Source organism: Cucumis melo, chromosome 5, assembly GCF_025177605.1.
Source record: "Cucumis melo cultivar AY chromosome 5, USDA_Cmelo_AY_1.0, whole genome shotgun sequence".
Classification (NCBI taxonomy): domain Eukaryota; kingdom Viridiplantae; phylum Streptophyta; class Magnoliopsida; order Cucurbitales; family Cucurbitaceae; genus Cucumis; species Cucumis melo.
In genome coordinates, this window is record NC_066861.1 from 252503 (window position 1) to 273343 (window position 20841).

A 20841-nucleotide genomic window follows, 5' to 3' on the forward strand; every position below is an offset into this window, starting at 1 on the left:
AGTGTCTAATCAATCTATCCACCAAGACTAAGCTAATTAGATCGAGAGGTTTTTAGATTTAGTCTAATATGTAAATCTATAAGTAAAAGTGAAATCACATTCGAAGGTCTATACAAAACAACAATAGAAAATGACAATACATCCTTAATTGATAGCTATTTGGTAGTAATTTTTGAAATACCATCAATTGTCATGCATTTAAGAATGCCTATATGTACATCTATTTAGATGTGTATGTTTGTCACTTCTCTTGATTTGTATTTTTTTTTTCCATCATTAACTATCTTTTTTAAATGTTTAAATAATGTACTATAATTAATTCATTTTTCTAACGGTGGCAAAGTAGAATTGTCTAACAATCATGTAGCATTCATTTTTTAAGAACTATTTATTGATTTAATTTTAAACAACAGTTGGAAGAAAAATCAATCACTTGAAAATGAAATGAGATACTCAACAAAGAAAAAATTGTTATCTAAAAAATGATCTAGCTAATAAAGTGAAAACAAAACACAAATTTCACGTGTATGTGTATGACAGGTGTGAAGGACTAGTATTGATAGATGGATAGATTTTTCTAAAATGTTCCTATTGGATTAATTGATTTTCTTATAAGCCTTCAAGTTTCAAATACGAAACTCAATGAAAAACATGGTCCGGATTCTAAATGTTCTGCATAAAACCTTGAGTTTTTATCTAGTTTTATTGTCATAAATATCGATCTTGATTTTTATGGAGATTGACGCCGAAGATTTATGGTCAAACAATATTTTTTACCTTCTTAAAAATGCTTTTTAGTCTAAACACTCTACCAAAACTTTTTTATTCACTTTTGAATTCTTTGTAAGCACCACCGTAAAAATGGTTTACAGATTTTGCCATAACTATTAGATTCACACATCGTTCTCACAACCTTAAAACTATTAAAAAATACAAATTCCAAATTAGATTCAACCCAATTGAATATGTTTACGCACACCATCTTTGGACCATTGTTGGATGCATTTATAGTCTTTAATGTCCAGTTGTTTCTTATGTTACTTTTCACTAAATTGGGAGGAGTAGGGAAAAGATAAGCGGTTTTACACTGGGGAGGGGGGGAGCAAGAAATGAATCTAACCCGTGCATTCTTGAGTCAAAGTAGTAATTTCACATACACGTATGTAAAAGTCAAAATTCATTATTTTTAAATTTTGGTTTAGTTTTCATTTGGGTTTAAAAAGGTCATTTATACAAAAATAATTGAATAATTGTACAGAGACCGTTAAAATTAATCCCAAGTTTCAAACCCAATAACTTTTGTCCTTTTAATTACCTGTGTCATCGCCTTGTGAAACTGTGAAACTATGACTTTAACCCAAATGCATCATTCTTCCTCTTACATTTGACAGTTTTCCCCTTCTTTCATTTGAATGCATTTCCTATTCTTCTTATTTATTTTGTATGTGTTCTTAAACATACCTCAAAAAGTATAAATTCATCCCAATTTTATCTCGTAACTAATCAAGAGTATTTATACAAAAGAGAACATGAATTAATTAGAGTTAAAAGAGTTATGTGGTAGAGAATCAAATAACATATATTTGGAAACAATTATCTTTTTCACAAGAGAAAAAATGACAAGACACCACACAAAACAAAGCTAGAGAAGTCTTGACTCCACCAAATCGAACAATCACCTGAAAGGCAAAGAGAACTAAGAACAAGAAAACAATGAGTTGACAACAACCGATGCCAAAGTGTGAGCAACTTTGTTACAACTTTTATGTACCTAAGACCTACAATGTTGGTACTAACCACTAACATAAGAGCTTCCACGCTTCCACATAAATGATGCTATGAATCAAAGTAGCAAATTTCATAGCATAGAACTATTTCACTACAACCTCGACATCTATTCCAATCACATTATTCAAAAAACCACCCTCTCCAATGAATCTCAACCCTTTGAGAAGAGCCATCACTCCACCAACTTCAACATTCAACGACCCAACTTTGCACAAAGACGTCACTGTTACCAATCTTCTTTTGTCGTTACGAATTACAATACCCACACCAAACTTGTCGTGAAGAAGATGACAAGCCACAACAACATTTAATTTCAAACGGCTCACCACCGAGGGAGACCACTGTTGCAACCTTGAACGATGACCATTTGCATTTGGCTGATTACCAGAGTTATTCTCAAACCACTCTTAGAAACATCACGAACATAATTTAAAATTCAGTCAACCTTCTTCGTTATCGATATCACAAAAACCTTGTGCGTAATTTTGTAAGTATCCTCCTAAATATTCTAACAAGTCGGATTAAAATGAAGGAACTCCAAAGTTTCTCAACCATCTGATACATATCATAGATTAGATCAAACCAATCAATTCTATCAGAAAAGTTATGTACGACAAAATTGAAAATAAAAATTAAATAAGAACAGTGTTATATTTCAAATATATGTTTGGTAGGGAATTATAATTTCAACTATTGCAAACTAGTCGAAGTTACCCACAAAATAATTAATTAACAATAAACGCAAGGATCAACATTTTGACAATGGAACCGGTATTGGGATATGGATACCACGATCGCGAGGCCGAAAGGTTGAATCCGTTTAAAGTGTCCATGGAGGTACGTTCACTGGATTGGGTTGGGTCAAGGGCGCCATAACCAGGCTGGAGGGTACTAAGGAGCAGAATGTGTTTATGCTTCTTGAAAATCGAATAAAATGTTACCATTCATGTTGAATCCCTATTTCCCCCCGTTCCGAATGGTGTAATCATCTGTTGAAGAAACGCGGGAGGCACGTGTGGGGGAGTGGGGATGAGAGTTGGGTGGTTGACAAAGGAGCAACTCGACGTCTTCACAACCATCATTCTTCACCATGGATCATACTCAAATGCCCGAAGGCTTCCTCTATGATCCACGTCCATTTCTCTTCCTCCTCAACATCTCTGTAGAATCATGGTCATGACCACCATCTGCTCTTTCACACTACCCTTTTCCAAACTCCCTCTGCCCTTCTCCTCCGCCAAGCTAACCACCGGGACAACACCATCTCCACTCACTTCCACCCATCCCTTTTCTCTCAGTCTCAGATCCCCTGCGTTTTCTCCGATTAAGCCAAATGCCACCGTCTCATCTTCTCAATTCGGCGACCAAGGTCTGCAGATCTCGTCGGACAGTATCTGCTCCCAACTTCCAATTCGAAGTTGGTAGGTACCCATTTTTCGTTTCTCTTTCATCTAACCAGTCGATGATAAATACTAAAATATTAATTGAATGCCCACTTTTCCTGTCTTGCAGCATTTGGAAGTGGAGGGGTTACTCTATTCGCTACCAATGTTCGGGAGACGATGGCCCTGCATTGATACTCATTCATGGTTTTGGAGCAAACAGGTCTACACCATTCAATTTTTGCTTCTCATACCACTAACTATAGGTATTACCCATGCGAATTGCCGATATTCGAAAACGTTGTTTTATACGTATTCAGTTATTCCTTCCTCATTGCGCATGTTTTAACAGTCCTGGATGAGAGAAACCCAAACGTTCGCCTCAACAAGGAAAATTATTAAACCGTAGATAGACTTGCATAAGGTTCTTTATGAATATGATTCTATTATACTGATTGGAACACTGCTGACTTGCTCCACGTCCATCTGCCTGGCTTTTGCGAGGTGAAAAAGTGAATGATAATTGGGAAGAACTGAGAAATATGCATGTGAATATTTGAGAAACTACTATCGTCACCATTTTGAGTGGGTTTCACGAAGTAGGCTCATAAGACCTTCTTTAACCACCCTTGGAAATTCTTAGTTTTCCTCGTTCCTTAAGGGTCTTTTTGATGCGCTGAGTTGAATTCTGAAGGAGCTCACATGTTTGAGGTGTGGAGTTTATATATATGTGGAGTTGCTTGGAGTGCAAAGTTATTTTGTCCAATAAGTCTGTGTTTTAGGTGCTGAGTTGAGTTATGAAGTCAGGGGTATTTGGTGTAGTTTTTTTACTTAAATAATTTGCTTTTCTAGTGATTATATTTTTTAGAAATATTTTTATTCAATAATTCTCCTTTTTTAATATGGATTGCGTTTTATTTTTTTAGTACACGTATATTGTCGGGAGTTTTGAAAAACAAGGTTAGGGTTTACTTTTGGATCATGCATTTCAACTTTTTTTGTTCACTTAATTTGTTGTTTAACTCTTAATTTGCGCACAAATTTTCCCAAAATTTTAACACTCGACTAAGATGTCAACTTAAAACTTCCTTTTCACTATAGTTTACAATTATTTTATCTGTAACCATTGTATTTGAGATAGACAAGAGCTTCGTACAAACAACAAAGTCACAATATACTTTCACATTAGTGATTAGTGTAATGTATGAGGGTATCCACAGAAAAAAGTGGATCATGAAGGGACTCGGGGCTTTTCTTGACATCTTATGCCAAATTATATGTTAGGTTTTATTATGCATGCATGCTACGATCAAAGTTTGACATTAGCTAGATAAGGGGATGACCATGAGTATGTAAGAGAAAACAATTATCGTCAATGGTATAAGCAATTGTCATCAATGGTATGAGGCATTTTAGGTGAAACCAAGAGTAAAGCCACGAGGATTCACGTTCTACGTGAAAAATATCATACTATTGTAGAGATATTTGGAGGTTTGTTATCCTTAACAAGTGATATCAGTGGGGCATCATGACATGACTTAGCCATGCAAAATCATCAGATATGGAACAAAAAAATGGAAAGCCTTAGAAGATGCAATCGTGGTGGTATTCCTTAGTGGTTGGCACCATAGGTGGTAGTACGTGAAGTTGGACATTGAAGGTGGTCGTTAGAGATGATTTTCAGAGGTGGTCATCAAAGCATTTCATTGGAGTGAGTCGGCAAGTCACTGATAGTGGTTAGTTGGAGTTGGGCGTTAGAGGTAGTTTTCAGTGACCCAAAAGTGGCTGTAGGAGCATGTCGTTGGTAATAATTGAAACCAGAGTTGGTCATTGACGGTGGACGATGGGTGAAGTTATTGGAAACATTCAAGAGAGAGAAAAAAGGTGAAGATGAATTTTCTTGATAAATGTGCAAACTTTAGTAGTGAACACTGCAAAAGTTAGTGCAGTTGAGTTATTTTACACCAACATCACAAGTTGGTGGGCCAAACATTGAGTTGAGTTTTTATCTCAACTCTTGTTCTTCTCTTAACTTTTCTTCAAGCTATCTCTTCTATCTCTTAGGTGCTGCCTTGGTCCTGTCACCCTTTGGTTAAGATCTTCAACAATATAAAGTTCTTTACCTGACAAATCTTACATGAGAAAATATAGAGTTTAAACCGCCTGCAGATACACCCTTTCTTTTCATTGGAGCATCAATGGTGCTTCTTTTAAAGGCATTGACGCCTTAGATTATATTCTTTACAATTGCCAATTTGCTTAATCAACTTGGTATTGGGTGTTTTTCGAGTCTCTATGGTGTGGAGCATGGATTGCAAGGCTATGGTGGAGGAGGGTCTTGAATTCCCTTTTAAGGTGAAAGAGAACATCTTTTAGCAAACATGTTTTTTTTTTTTGTCAATTTTTGGGAGATTTGACTGGTGAGGAATTGTAGTTTTTTTTCCTAAAAATGTTTTTAGGAGGTGAGAGGCCTGGATGGGACTTTTTTCCTTCCATTTTATGAAATGGAAAAAAAATATCATTGATATAAAGAAAAAAGATTACTACAAAATACAAAATCACCAAATAGAAGACAAATATAGGAGACAAACATAACTAATGGAGAGTCATTGTAAGTAGCGAGGGAGTTGATCATTTTGAAAAGTCAGCTGATAATGAAAGGAAGAGATAAATTGAACCAGTAGTGGCTGACCTGAATACTTTGTTTTAGTGCGAGGAAGATAAGGTTACTGTTCATTTGTCCTCGGATAAATTATCTCAAGGTCATTCTTATGGTATCCCTATTCATCTGAAGTCACTGGTAGCTGACTGCAATCTGGTTTTGGGTTGATCCTTCCTCCCTATTCCTAATCCAGGTGCTCATTTTTCAAGAGTTTGAAGCCGTGTTTTTCCGATTGAGTTTGATATAGAATTTGCAAGATATCTGCTGCTTTCAACATTCCTTCCTTCTTTGCCCTGTCATACCCTCTTGAAAGAAGCACAAGAAACTTAGAGAGAGAGTCCCATAAGAAACAATTTAAACTAAGAAAAATTAGGCCAAACTTAAAGAAGCATCAAACCAAAAACCGACAAGAATGCACCTCAAAAGATAAAAAACTTCTGAAACGAGAGAGAAATGAGACTTCGGGGCAAATGGGACTTTACAAATCTCTAACACCATGAACAATCTATAAAAAGTCATATAGCTCTAAATGAACAAGGCGAACACCTTAAACTTTAACATATGGAGAACTAGAAGGAATTGTCCACAGCTGAAGATCGGGCAAACCTTAACCAAAGAAGTTAATTTGTCTGGAATCAAAGAAAACATGGAGAAGCTGCAAAAAAAAGACTTTGAATTAAGTGAACCAATGTCTTCTCTTGCAAAAATATGCTTATAGGCTTCTGCAAATATATCCTTTCATAGCAACTCTTGTTGCACTTGTTCTTCCATAGAAGGATCTACTTCTTTACTGCTCACACTTTTGGAGTTATGAGAGTTTATTAGGGTGACTTAGTATGAACTTTGGTGACAAACACATTTTGTAATTATCAACTAGGCTTTATTCTATCGAATTGGAGTCTGTTTTTGTACTTTGTTGGATTCCTTTTGTTGGCTAATGTCATTGTAAATGTTTTCATTTTTCATATAAAGAAAAAACTTGGCGTGTTTAGCTTGTTAGGAAAATTGATGCTGGGCTTAGGGACTCAATGTCATCTGTTGGGCATTAGTCACTGGTTTTATGTTTGCACAGTCGGATAGTGTTGATGTGAGGTAGGTTAGGTTGGACTGGTTTCAATCTTTAGCTGCGAACAAGTTATTGAATCTTGATCCACATTGGAAGTTCCACATTTTCTGAATACTACTATGCAATCAAAGGGCTTTAAACAAGGACCCTTTAGAATTTGACCATAATGCTCTGTTTCAAACGTAGGAGGATTTAGCAAACCTCTTTATTTCCCTCACAAGCTCAGCACTGTGAAATTCCATATCACTTGAAGTCAATTGTTACGCAACTGATGGAGATGACTCTCTCCTCTCTCCTCCCTTCCTTCCTTTTGGAACCACACTCTGACCCCCTTTTTTCTCCTCCGACGTTTCTCATCCTTCTTCTCCGGTAAGTTCCCTAGAACCTGTTTTTTCTTGTCCATCCCTGTTTCAGTGGCAGACTGGTTTTGGTAGTTTTGGTGAAAATGAAAGTAGAAAGATGCAAAGTAGTGAACTCCCTTTATGGTATTTAGTTCGACAAAGAATACTTTCATATAGAAAACGTGGAAGCTTGGAAGATCTTGTCATTATCAGACACTCAATTCAGATGGTTCTTGAAGGAGATTTCTGTATTCTTGCGTGGCCCTGAGAATGGTTTTCTTCTTCGAAACGATTTTGATGGTTTTGGAAGTACAAGGCTCTTAAAATTTAGGTCAAACGTAGGTCGGGTTATGAGGTGTGTAGCTTGGAAGAGGAACAAAAATCTATCCTTCATCCATATTTGTTATGGTGTCTCTCGACAGGATTGGAAATCCTTTCACAAAATGTTGGAAAGATTCTCGATGAAGCACGATTATTCGATTTGGTACAGAAAAGAGCTCTATCCTTGTAGCCTCCTTTCAAGTCACTAATAGCAAGTTATGCTGAAAAGATGATGTTTAATGGATCCTCTATTTAAGAATTGATAAAATAGAGCAATTCTTCCCCTATTATGACATCAGAATTTCAGAGTACAACTCAGCATTGTGTCACTAAAAAATCCGGAAGTTTTAAAAGAAGACATCGATGATCTATGGGTTATTTCAAGATTATTTGTGTTTCATGATTGGAAGGAAATTAGAAAAACCTTGGAGGATCTTTTTCAGTAAAAAATAATCATTAATCCATTGGCTGCAGAGAATGCTTTAATTAAATTGGTTGAAGGATCTCTAGAAGATTTCGTTGGAAAAGAAGAGTTATGGTGAGTAATGGGTCCTTTTCATTTAAAGTTTGAGAAATGGAGCAGAAGAAAACATAGTAGACCATCTATTCTTGAAGGCTATGGAGGATGGATTAAAATAGAAAACCTCCCTCTTGATTATTGGAGCAATCAGACGTTCAAAGTTATACGAGATCATATTGGAGGTCTGGAAAATATTGCTTCTGAAACGCTTAACCTTCTAAATGTTTCCGAAGCAAAGATTCAAGTAAAAAGAAACCAATGTGGTTTTATACTAGCTACATTAGAAATAATAGATTTCAACCAAGGGCATTTTTTTTTACACTTTGGTGATTCTGAACATATTAAGCCTCCTCCTTTAACCAAGGGTCATTTATCATTTGAGGATTTTTCAAACCCATTTGACTTGCAGTAGCTTTAAAAGATGGAGTTGTTGATGATTAATTCTTCCCGAAGAGGGTAGAATATCTAAGATCAATCATAAAATTTCCTTTGTATACAATGAATCCTTTTGAAGCTTTGAAATAGGGAGCTCGCCAGAATTTAGCCTCGTCGGCACCAACGCCAATTACCTCCCCTGAAGTGATGATGTTTTTAAATTTGGACTCCAAGGAAAGCAGTGTGAACATGGTTTTGAAAGGAACAAGAAAGAGGAAGTTGAAGAGACACTTTTAATGAAGAAAGAGAAAATTCCGGTATGTCTTCTTTTACAGCTGGAAAGTCCCGTCAACTAAACAACCCTCTTTTTGGTGATCCTCTTTCCTCCAATCCTTTGAGCGAAAAGTTAAATTCTGAAATTATTTCAGCTGCTATTTTCCAAAAGAAAGACATTGTGGTTCCCATCTCAGTGGCTGCTACTCCTTTCAAGCCTTCATTTTCAGTTCCCATCTCCTCTTCTTCTCTTTATTCCTCAACAAAGTCAAGCTCTAGAGGAAATTTGAAAAGAAAGAATTATGCTAAGATCTTTCCACATTACCTCAAGCCATTTTCAAAGTATTTTATTCGGAAGAAAAAATCAAAGAAGATTATGGCAAGACATTCCTTAAAAGCCTAGATTTAGATGATCAAGTACCCGTCTTGCTTGAGGAAAATAGTGCCCATTCTCTTTCATCATCTTATTCCATCAGCTCTAAGCTGTTTGTAGAGGTTAATCCTGATTTAGTGGAAGTTAGTTGCACCCAGATTCAAGCCCCAACCCATTCTTCTAAGTCAATTTCTTATCATCTTCACTCTACCCAGTTTAAGTACTCTGAGTTCTCTTTGCCTAACTCTAAGATAAAATTTTTGAAGGGCTCTCCAAGCAAAACTCCTCTCAATCAATCCAACTAGAAGAGTGAGCCTTTTTTCGACTCCCCTTTCAGCGTTAGTAGTAAGGAATTGAAGCATTTGGATAGGTCAATCGAACTTAAAAGTCAGAAATATTTTGAGCCTCTAGAAACATATCTCCATGCGCTGTTTCATTGTGAGGAAGAGCCTAAATATACAAATTTTCCTTCTGCTACTCGTTCTTGTCCTCGATCTTGCAAAATACCAGATCATTTAAAATCAATAGTTTTTTATTGTGAAATTATTCTATTTGATTCTTCAGCAGTTTAATGTATTTCTCCTCAATGTTAGACCGATTTTTGGATTTTCCTTCATACGGGTGGCAAGTAAATCCTTGACGCAAATGCTGAAATAGTGGAAGACTTTTTCGGGCTTCCTCTGGATTCTGGATTAATTTGGCTAGGCAATTTCGAGGCAGCCGGTTGCATCTTGCAAGTTTTTAGTTTCAAATTAGTTCTTTATGGGAGGATTTTGCATTATGATTTGTATGTATATTTCTTCGGATATGGTTTTGTTCAACTTGATCTCTTCTATTTGAAATTTGTTTCTTAGCTTTTGTTGTAGTTGTAGACTAAATTTTCTCTCTTCTCTTGCTCTTAGTATAATACTCATGTATTCTTGTTTTTTGAGTTCTTATTAATAAAGAAGTTCTGTCTCCATTTCAAAAAAAATAGTATAATACTCTTGTACTTTGAGCTTAAGACTCTTTTATTAATAACAATTTAAGAGGCTTGTCTCCGTTTCAAAGAAAACTTGAAGTCAACTGTTAAGAAATGTGGAATAGTTTTGGGTTGAGTTCCGAAAATAGACTGGATTTTGTTTTTCAGCCCTTCAAATTTTGAAGTCTGTTTTAGTGGAGCATGAGAGTGGAAAGTTCCGGAAAAGTGAACCCAGCAAAGTCTTGTGGTTTTATAGCTTTCTTGTGGGTTGAAAGTTTTCAGCAAAGACGAGGTCACAGGATTGTTTTTGTCTAACCAGTCTGAAGCAGCGTGGTTGTTTGCTTTCTCTTGGTGTTTCCTCCCCATCAATTTTGAAGCTTCCAATGTGCAATTTTCCAGTTAGGCTTCTTGTTGGAATATTTTTTGTCTACTTTGTCATTAATTTTCTCTTGAATTCTTGTGTTTTAGAAGCTTTTGATCAGCTGGTTTGTATTTTCGTTTATGTTCGTTCTTTTTGCTCTTAGTTTAATTCTCTTGTACCTTGAGCATTAGTCTTTTTTAATTTTATCTTTAATACATAGGCTCGTCTCTGTTTAAAAAAAACATGGGAAGGTTAGTGCTTGATGATTTGTCTTCCTGTTCAGTGACCATTGGAGGAAAAATATACCTGTCCTTGCGCAATCACATAGAGTTTATGCCATTGATCTTATTGGTTATGGATACTCGGACAAGCCAAATCCAGAACTAGTTGGAGAAGGCTTTTATACGTTCGAGACATGGGCTTCCCAACTGAATGATTTTTGTGTTGACGTGGTTCAGGATGATGCATTTTTTATTTGCAATTCTATAGGAGGTGAAGATCTCCCTTTTGAAGTAAAATCATTCCTTTATCTTTGACACACATCACTATTTTGTTATGGTCTTAGTGTACATCTCGTAAAATCAAGTTTAGGCTTTATAGATTATGTATATTCATGTAAATGTTATTCATCTAGCCAGTTTTTCGTGCATCATTAATTGCTCTACAACAAATTTGTTTTCATCCAGGCTAATGGTAACTTTAAGTGGATAGATTCTTCAATACTAAAACGGTTCCCTGTTTCACGTCTATATTCAATTGCCAAGACATGATTTTTTATTGAAAAGGAAACAAGCTTTTTCATTGATGAATGAATTCCAATACATGATAAAAGCAATCTCATGTCCACACAGGACAATCTCTGATGAATGAATTCCAATATATGATAAAAGCACTCTCATGTCCACACAGGACAACATTCATTAAAAAGAACTTATGTAATTAATCACAACTAGTGTAAAAAACTCTGAGCAATATTTGTGTACGTAATCCTTTTCTTCATCCAATATCCTTCTCTTTCTTTCTTACTGTGTGAGGGATATTTTTGTTCTATTACTTCATCAGTTACCAGCATCTATCTTAAAATTGTTGGATGTATGTTCTTGTAGGAGTAGTTGGTCTGCAGGCAGCAATTATGAAACCGCAGATCTGTAACGGCATTGTTCTTCTAAACATATCTTTACGTATGCTTCATATTAAGAAGCAGCCTTGGTATGGGAAGCCATTTATCAGATCCTTTCAGAATTTGCTGAGGTAAAGAACATCTCATAGATCATTTATTGAATTTAGTCTGAAGTTGTCATCCAAGGTCTCGACTGTTGCAGAAATACTGCTCTAGGAAAATATTTTTTTAGAGCTGTTGCAACCCCGGAGTCCGTGAAGAATATTCTATGCCAGGTATTCATTTTTTATTTGGTTGACAGAGACCGTGTTTGTCATATTTTCTTTTTATTTAAGGGATGTAAAATAATAAAAATAAAAAAATTACAATGGATTTTTGGAGGTTTAATAAATTCATTTGAAAAATTAACAAAGTAGAGTTATTAATTGCCTTGGCTCGTAGAATTTTTTTTGGAGTTGACATATGGTAGACCCTTGTTAGCATTTAGATTCAACCTTGTTAGAATTTCGTTTGATGAGGGTTCTCTACATTTAAATAGGGCTTTGCTTTTTTTAAGTTTTTTCTTGACAATAAGCCGAGTGTCTGATGATGCATTATCTTGTGGTTCAAATATATTAACTGCCTTTTTCTTTTCACATTTCCTGCAGTGTTACCATGACACCTCCCAAGTTACAGATGAACTAGTGCAAATTATCCTGAACCCCGGATTACAGCCGGGTGCTGCTGATATCTTTCTGGAGTTTATTTGTTACTCAGGCGGGCCCCTTCCTGAAGAACTTTTGCCTAGGGTCAAGGTTGCCTTCCTCTAATGTTGGTATTCTTTGGACTACCATTTTCTGTGACCTATGTTGCTTTTCTCATATTTCTTGTCTTCAGTGTCCTGTATTGATAGCATGGGGTGACAAAGATCCATGGGAGCCAATCGAGCTTGGAAGAAATTATGGAAGTTTCGAATCTGTGGAAGAGTTTGTTGTCCTTCCCAATGTTGGGCACTGCCCTCAGGTCAGAAAAAAACCTGTTATATGGCCAAGTCAGTTTGATTTGATTACTGATCAATTAGTTTCTCGAAAAATTTGCTGACTTTTGTTTGGTGGCATTAATGAAGGATGAGGCACCTCATCTTGTGAACCCGCTGGTCGAGTCATTTGTGTCGGGCCATGCTACAAGAAATGCACACAAATAATCTTTTAGGACCCAGGATTGCAATTATAGGCTTCGGAAGTAGTTTCTTTATAATCATCTTGAAATTCCTACTGGACGCCATCTACGATTTAGGCCTCCTCAAAAGTGCAACTTGCCACGCATAGGATTGCTGCGGCCTGGATCTCGGATGTGAAGTCATTCTATCTAACCTACACCATTGCAAGAATCTTGCTTAATGCTTCTTCCTCCCCCACCCCACAAACAACAACGTCATGTACCTTCTAAAGTTTATGTAACAACGTTTTCCGTTGAATCAATTATATAGCAATCTCGTTGACCCAACGTAAGGTTACACAGTTCAATATCTCACATCACATTGAAGTACTGGAGTATGCTCATCCTTCAGGAATGGGTCACCTTTCATATGAGAATCTGCTTCAACTCACTACTGACCTCTATCTTCCCATAATTTCTAGTACATTTTCCCCCTTAAACACATGGCTTTCTGTCACATTTCCCATTTGATTTTCCATTATGCTTTGCTGTTTTCTTTCTTTTCATTGTTGAGTAATACTCTCCTATATATATACAATTAAAATTATCAATATCACTAATAGTTGTTATTTGAAAAAAAAAAAGACGACAAAAGGTGAGTAAGAGAGAATTTCTAATACTAATACAAACTAGTATTTGTGATTCGATACATTATTTGATGGTATATTATTGCAATTTATGGATTCTATACAATTCTTAAAAGTTTATTTTGGCAAACAATGAATGGAAGTAGAATTTTTTTCGTACCACATAGTGCTTTATACTTTTTAATAAATGACGTGTACACAGATTAAAATATCCAACAATATCAATTTATACACATTGATTAAATTAAAGAGTTTGACATCACTATTAAAGATTTGATACTGATGAGATGTAAAATAAATTGTCCTAAAAAAATATAATCTACTATCTAGTCACCGATGACAGTAAAATTTATTGATTTACAAAATGCCAGTATGTGATTGATATTTTGTAAAATCTAAATTTTGATATAAACATCATTAAAAAAAATTAATTGGGGTTGTTTTATATTCAAAACTGCTCTATTTCCCCAATAACCTATGATATTTGTTGACTGCTGCTGGAAATAAACTTAGAAAATGAGCAAGTACATTGCCTCATAAACTGATCTTATTTCTCCATCACAAGCATTGTTATGAGTAAATTGGCCTGAACTACGAGTTTGGGAGGCCAAGTACGCGGTTAGCTCACGATGCTTCTTGATTCGTTAATCCATTTCAGGTAACTCTCCACACAGTCCAGCCCACAGAGCTCTTTAACAACAGCCATGGTGGCTGGAATCTGTAGCTGTAATGCGTCATCAGACTCATCTTCATGGCACCATCTACGTTTTTGTTTTTGTGCCTCTTTAATAGCTGCTCGTGTTGCACAATGAACTGATGCAGCTAGAAGCAATGGTGGCTCTCCTGAAGCTGCACAAATGCACTTAGTTTCATTAAACCTCACTTACCTCGTACAACAATGTTCACAGATCTCTTGATCATTCAATCATATATGAATTACAATATTTGGACGTGTTTAGACAGCAGGTTTCACTACAGTTAAATACTATCTTTTTTCCTTTATTTTAAGCTTACAAACCAAAAGCCCTATGAAAGAAAAAGTTTACTAATGTCTACCACAAAACAAATGTCAATGGGATTTGGAGAGGAATCAAGAAAAGTGTTCAACAATTAATTGACCCATTAGTTTAAGCTTTTGAGTCAATTGGTAATTTAACTTGTTCTGCATGTAGATTTTGTTTGGATAGGGGAAGGGAATCCTATTTACTTCCAATGAAATTGAATAACAATAAAGTTTGACCTGCCTTTTGAAGAGAGAATGCACTTTCTATGATGTCCAGAATTTAAAATTTCGACGTTAAACTGTTTTGGAACGGTGTCAATTGTAGGAATTTTGTAAGTCCATGTGCTATTGGTAATCACTAGTCCATCAGGATTTATCAGGTATTCTTCTGACATGTAAAATCCAATTCCTTGCACAAAGGCTCCTTCAATCTGCACAAAACAATTCCCGATCATTAGGAGTTTCTACTCCTTGGAGATAATCAGTCTATTCTCATTTAGAAATAAGTACATACGAAACTCAAAACTTCAAGAGAATTAAGAAAAACAAATTAGATACTCAGTTTTGTACTTATACTATAACTAATTAACCTGTCCCAAATCTACAGCAGGATTGAGACTTTGTCCACAATCATAGATAATATCTGAACGCAAAATTGTAGTTTCTCCAGTGAGAAGATCAATTTCCACCTGTCAAGACATAAATTTGGCGAATTGAACTTTGCAGTAAAATAAATTGGCATTGCAGTGTTTGTTTTGAATTTGAAAATGCTGATACAATAGTAAACACAAAAGGGAGGTGTTGTAAGTCAGTGAACTTGCCTCACTCACTGCAGCTCCATAATTTAAGTAGCTCTTTGAAACAAACTCAGGGACGTACAAAGAATTGACAGACAAATTCACTGATTGCAAGTTTGCCTGCACTTTTTCCAACATGAAATGATGAAGGTGTTATTCACCCAAGGATAAAGTCCTCAGCCCCCGTCCAGAGACATTCTTATGAGTTTTTAATAATGGGAACTAACAATTCGAATTACAGATAAAAATTTGTTTAAAAGCAAGGATTTTTTTTATGTGAACTAATAATAAGACTTTGAGAACCATGCATGTGAATGAATAACACTTGGATCGTGTAAGAAATATAAAATGTCGTACTAGATGGTGCAGAGCAAACAACAACCTGACTTATAAGCACATCCCATTTGAGGGAACCATTATTCTGCAGCCTTTTCTTGAGAGGTGTTAGTCTCTCTATCAGTATATTGCAGCAAAGTCTAACTGCTTCACAGCTTGACTCGGAGGTAGTGCTTCCAAATGTACCTCCTCCTTGTATTACGGCAATGGTATCTGATTGAACTACTCTCACCTTTTCCAAGAGATTATCGGTTCCATCACAGTCAATTGAGCTAAGGGCATATGCAACCATCTGTCTCACCTTTGTCCACAGCCCCTGCCCAATTTCAACGCCTCCAACTTCCACAACAACAGAACCATCAGTTAGAATGCTCACTTTCCCGGGAGTTGGCCTCAATCTTACCTCGTGCACAACCGGAATTCGAGAAAGACCTCTTTTTTTCCATATGTTGCAGCTATTAAATTCATCTACCATTTCAACCCTTTGTTTTAAGCATGAAGATGTGGCTAACCTATCCCAAATTGAAGGTAAAGTGTACTCTTCAGGTTCACCTGGATCCTTGAAGAATTTGCTAATACTCACAAATGTATGCAGGTTTACTTTTCGGGTAGTATCCACATCCATGCAAAGTGTGGACGCCACATGTTCGATTACTGCCTCAGCAATAAAGGATCCTTGTGCCTCTCCAGGGGCTCGCATTGCACATTTGCTTGAATGGTTTGTCTTGCATAATTTTATATCAAAAGATAAAGCTCCCCAATCATACTTCTTAAGTGCATTGACAAAGTTGTGTGGCATTATTGGACTTACGTCAGTACTCATCCCTGCATCAATCAATATCTCTAATTGCAATCCTGTAATTTTACCATTAGTTTTGAAACCCACATTATAAGTTATTTTCATCGGATGTCTCCCTCCTGCCATTATCATGTCAGTCTTCCGATTTAGGTAAATCCTAACAGGACGGCGTAACTTGTGAGCTGCAAGTGCACATGCTGTAGCAACCTAGGCAACATAATTGTCCAAAGGAAAGAACTCATATATTAGAGCGTTGTTCATGCTTGAGAAAATAGTGAAAGACCAAGAAAAAGAGAAGTGAAAAGCTAGAAAGAAAACTGTAGGGAAACAATAGAAGTGCTAGACATAAATATATGATGAACACAATAAACTTTAATCTTGAAACGCTTCAACTCCGATACACGATCATCTTATTCTAATGGTTGGTACCATAAACCATCTTGTCAATCAGAAACACTGAAAAATATCAGTTAAGGAGAAGTTAAAAAGAAAGGTCCAAGAAAAATGCCTACTTATCAATTATAAATAAAATGCAGTAGAAATGATGAGTTAATTGATCACATCGTCTAACTTATCTCGTATGTACTTACCCAAAATAATCTTTTTTGTGTATAATGATTATTCATAGTAATAAAGCCAGCAACAAGAGTGGTGGTTTCGAGTAAAATAGCAGGAGAAACTCTGTATGATTATGATGTGGAAAAATCTTCCAAACCAAATATAGCAAAGTTCATGCAGCACTAAAATATTTGCAAATTAATATGAATATGTCTTGAGCTCCAACATCAGAGATTGTAAGATATTTGAATGACTACACTTCGGCTGATCACGTTTTATTTATGCACATACAATGATAGGCCCTTCAGTGATCAGCAATCTAATATAGAACTTCTGATACACTTGGACAACCAGTGATAAATTGTTGAACAATCAAATGGTTCAAGTTGGTGAGTCTGTGTATCATCATCCTACCTCCTTAGATTATAATAGAACTGAAAACTAAACGAAGTTCTCTCCAGAGTTCACCGTTTTGGCACTGGCATTCAAAAGTTTTTGGAGTAATTTCATATTATACTTAAATTTCTATTTCCTTCGTTCCTAATGAGAAAACATCACTACTAGAAAATCTTGTTTTACTTAGAAGTTCAAAGAAATGAATTGGGAAGAACCGTTTTTCAAAAGTATATTCCACAAAGAGGTGGCAGCAGATACTCACAACCATAGATCTTGTCCCTTTTCCCCCAAAGCCTCCTCCAACCCTTCTGGTAATTACACGGACATTATGTTCAGGAACGCCAAGACATTTTGCAATTACAGAATGAACATTAGATGGCCATTGATTTGAACTGTACACCACCATGCAGTTATCTTCATCTGGAATGGCAAGTGCACAATGTGTTTCCATATAAAAATGATATTGTGATCCAAGTCTGATCTGAATGTAAAATTTTATGAAAATAATTAGTTTATATATAATATATATATCAGATAACTAATAACATTGGTAGCATAACAGTTGGAAACAATTTTTTGGTGCGAGAAGCTGCTAAATTGGCTATGGTCTAACCTATAACTATTGGACTTAAAAGTGGTACGATTCAGTAAATCAGTGAAATTTCTCTTTCCTTCTCCGGGTAGGCATACCGTCATTAAGTCATTGTAGAAGGTACCTGAGCAGCGTTAATATGGTGATCTGCTTCAGCCATTCCTTTTGATATATCACCAACCTGTTCTGGAATCAAATATGAAGAGACCTCAAAGAAGCATGACCTCTTAACTGATTCTTCTACAGAAAGAATAGGTGCTTCCAAATTATGTGTGTCATAATCCACTATTGTAAAGTGTGCAGCCAAATCTGCATTTTTCTGTGTATCTGCAACCTAAAAAATATGTGAAAAGGTATTATGCACCTCAGCAAGTAAAGATCCATTCTTTGAACAAAGTTACAATAAATGAAGCATGAGATATTCAAATTACCACAAAGGCAAGTGGCTGACCAGCACATTCGGTCAACTTATCTGCAAATAGAAATTCATCGCCAAACATTGTTCTCGCTCCAATGTTATATCCACCAACAGGAATATCTCCAGTGGAAATAACAGCAATAACTCCCTCTGGTTGTGACTTGGGAGGAAAAGTAAACCCCTTTACCTGTGCCAAAGGCTTTGTGCTATATATGAACGCTCCATATAGGCAATTTGTTGGAGAAGGAATATCATCCACATAGATAGCTTCCCCTAGAATATTTATTTGCATATGTACATTGGTTTCCTTAATACTTCAGAACACGAAATCACGAGGTAATTGACCAATACAAATTCATTCCACCTTTATAACTTTTCAAAGTAAGATTTCATATAATTAAAAGATATAATGTACCTGAAGCTTGAATAGCAGCTCCATATTTTATAATGGTATCTCCAACTGGGTGATATTCTAAACTTAATTCCATTGTTTGCTTCCCAGATAATAAAAGATCTGCACTTTTATTATAACCAGAAAGGTTTTGGTTTGAAATAAATCTTTCAGGTAGGGTTGATGAGGCATTCCTGCATCCATTGAGGTAATCATCCTTTTTTGCAACATTTCCATCAATCAAGGAGCTTAAGAACTCAAAAAGAAAGCCAACTGCCAAGCTTGTTCTATAAGCAGGAGAGGAAGTGCTCTTTTCAGGAATTATAATGGCTCCAACCAATGAAATAGCTTCATATATGACACTATAATCAATAACTTTTCCAGCAAGAAATTCTTCGATCTTTCTAGCTCTAATTGCATGTTTGGTCCCATAAGCTCCAAATGCCAGATGACAACTATTTAATTTAACACCATTGAAAATTTTACACGGGGTGATGGCAGCTAAGAAAGCAGCATTTAGGTATGGCAGCGCATTTCCAAGGGGGCGAGGTGAAGCTCTATAAGTCTCAAACATTACAGAAGTATCATTTGAATAAATATCTCTAATCGAGTCCCAATTTGGGATCTTAACACTTAAAAGTACACATTTAGGACCCAATGGAGGTCTCTTAAGAAACTCATCCAACATAATCACTTCTTCGCTAGAACCAGTCGATATACTTATCATGGATCCTGCAGCAAGAAGTATTGTGGAAACATCTGAAGGAAACCGTTTTCTTTGCGCCATCATTAAATTTCCTCCAATGCTTGCAGTATTTCGTACAAACTCAGAAGCAATTTTCTCCATGTGAACCGCTATTTTACAGAAAACCATCTCACCGATTGAAGAAGGTTCGTGATTACTACTTTTCAAAGCCTCAATGGCTTTTGAAATTGTTACCGTTGCACCAATCTCTACTCCTGTTGAATCAATCTTGATAACTGAGAGCTCATGGATATATTTAAGATTAATGTATGTATCGACATGTTCAAAATCTTTATAATATCCGACTTCTGTGTTGCCAACAACTATCTTCGATTTGGTAATATTATTACTAGACTCATCACATTCAAGTAGTTTGTTCAGATCCTTGAGACTTATCGGGTTAAGCCAGGAACGTCCTTTAGAGTCCACAAAAGGGACAGACCTTATTTCATTTCTTAAGAATTCAGGAAACAAGCAAGGGCCACCATTTGGATCATAAGCTGGCAATTTACTCGATTTCCCCTCCTTGTCACATCCTTTTTTCCAGAATGAGTTTAACCCCAAATCCTCCATGTCAACATCAGAAGCAAAACTCTTACAGGCATCAGCAATTGGCCTATAACCTGTACAACGACAGAGGTTTCCAGAAACAGCCTTTTCAGCTTCAGAAACAGAAAGTTTTGAGAATCCCGGCGGGGGTTCAGGTCGATTGGTGTTTTGAGCATTTACAAGAGCAGAAAAAAGTGAAACACACATTCCAGGAGTACAAAATCCACACTGGGAAGCATGAAAACCAGCAAACCTTTGATGAATGGAGTGAAAACCATCCTTGCAATTTCCAATACCTTCACTTGTTGTAACTGAACAACCATGAATACTACAAAGCAAGGTTAGACATGAACTTATTGTAAAATCTTGGACCTTGTCTAAAACAGGATCATACTTGGACAATAGAACAACACAAGCACCACAACCTCCTTCACCACAGCCAAGCTTGACACTCTTGAAAGGAGTATGGTGGCGCAGGAAGTGAAGCAAAGTAGTGGAAGGGTCTACGGTGGAGAGCTCAAATCTTTGTTGATTAACTGCAAAAATCAGGGGATGATTCTCCATTGTGGATGGAGAGAAGAGAAGTGGCAGTGAAGAGGAAAATACTTTATCTTTGTTTCAATGATGGAAACTGTTGTCCAAAGGGATAAAATTAAAAACCATAGGTGGATATTGATCTTTAGTTTTCAATCAGGAAAATTAGGCGAGAAAAAGACTCAGTAACCACCAAAACTAACCGACACCAAAAATAAGTAAATGACATTTTTAACCTTTAAATATTTATTTTGACTAAGAATGAATATCTACTTATCAAAGATATAATAAACTCTAGGAATGAGATTTTTCCGGTGCCAAAAATACATTCTTCATAAATAAGCACTTATATTTGAGGATGAGCCTATGTTTCTAGCATTTGCAGAACTTCTTGCA

The 20841-nt window shown here is 36.1% G+C and overlaps 2 protein-coding genes across 6 annotated transcripts; one reads left to right on the forward strand and one right to left on the reverse strand.

Annotated features, from left to right (window-relative positions):
* The first annotated feature begins 2603 nt into the window (after nucleotides 1-2603).
* On the forward strand, nucleotides 2604-13028 carry LOC103491627 (pheophytinase, chloroplastic). Of its 4 annotated transcripts, none has more exons than XM_008451658.3 (8): nucleotides 2604-3213; nucleotides 3301-3393; nucleotides 10707-10915; nucleotides 11530-11674; nucleotides 11746-11818; nucleotides 12191-12337; nucleotides 12420-12545; nucleotides 12649-13028. In XM_008451658.3, the coding sequence occupies exons 1-8, from the start codon at nucleotides 3122-3124 to the stop codon at nucleotides 12724-12726; spliced, it is 963 nt and encodes a 320-aa protein (XP_008449880.1). In that variant the 5' UTR covers nucleotides 2604-3121; the 3' UTR covers nucleotides 12727-13028. The 4 variants fall into 4 exon arrangements, with proteins under 4 accessions (XP_008449880.1, XP_008449879.1, XP_008449882.1 ...); XM_008451657.3 differs by having other exon boundaries at nucleotides 2611-3209; XM_008451660.3 differs by having other exon boundaries at nucleotides 3060-3209; nucleotides 3301-3436.
* Nucleotides 13029-13566: 538 nt separating this feature from the next.
* Nucleotides 13567-20563, reverse strand: LOC103491625 (indole-3-acetaldehyde oxidase-like). 2 transcript variants are annotated; one of them, XM_008451656.3, is made up of 9 exons: nucleotides 18642-20562; nucleotides 18240-18499; nucleotides 17933-18142; nucleotides 17479-17697; nucleotides 15510-16469; nucleotides 15152-15247; nucleotides 14921-15019; nucleotides 14572-14761; nucleotides 13567-14176 (listed from the first exon to the last, which is right to left on the reverse strand). In XM_008451656.3, the coding sequence occupies exons 1-9, from the start codon at nucleotides 20473-20475 to the stop codon at nucleotides 13947-13949; spliced, it is 4098 nt and encodes a 1365-aa protein (XP_008449878.2). In that variant the 5' UTR covers nucleotides 20476-20562; the 3' UTR covers nucleotides 13567-13946. The 2 variants fall into 2 exon arrangements, with proteins under 2 accessions (XP_008449878.2, XP_050940950.1); XM_051084993.1 differs by lacking the exon at nucleotides 13567-14176 and having other exon boundaries at nucleotides 14618-14761; nucleotides 14901-15019; nucleotides 18642-20563.
* Between the last annotated feature and the right edge of the window lie 278 nt (nucleotides 20564-20841).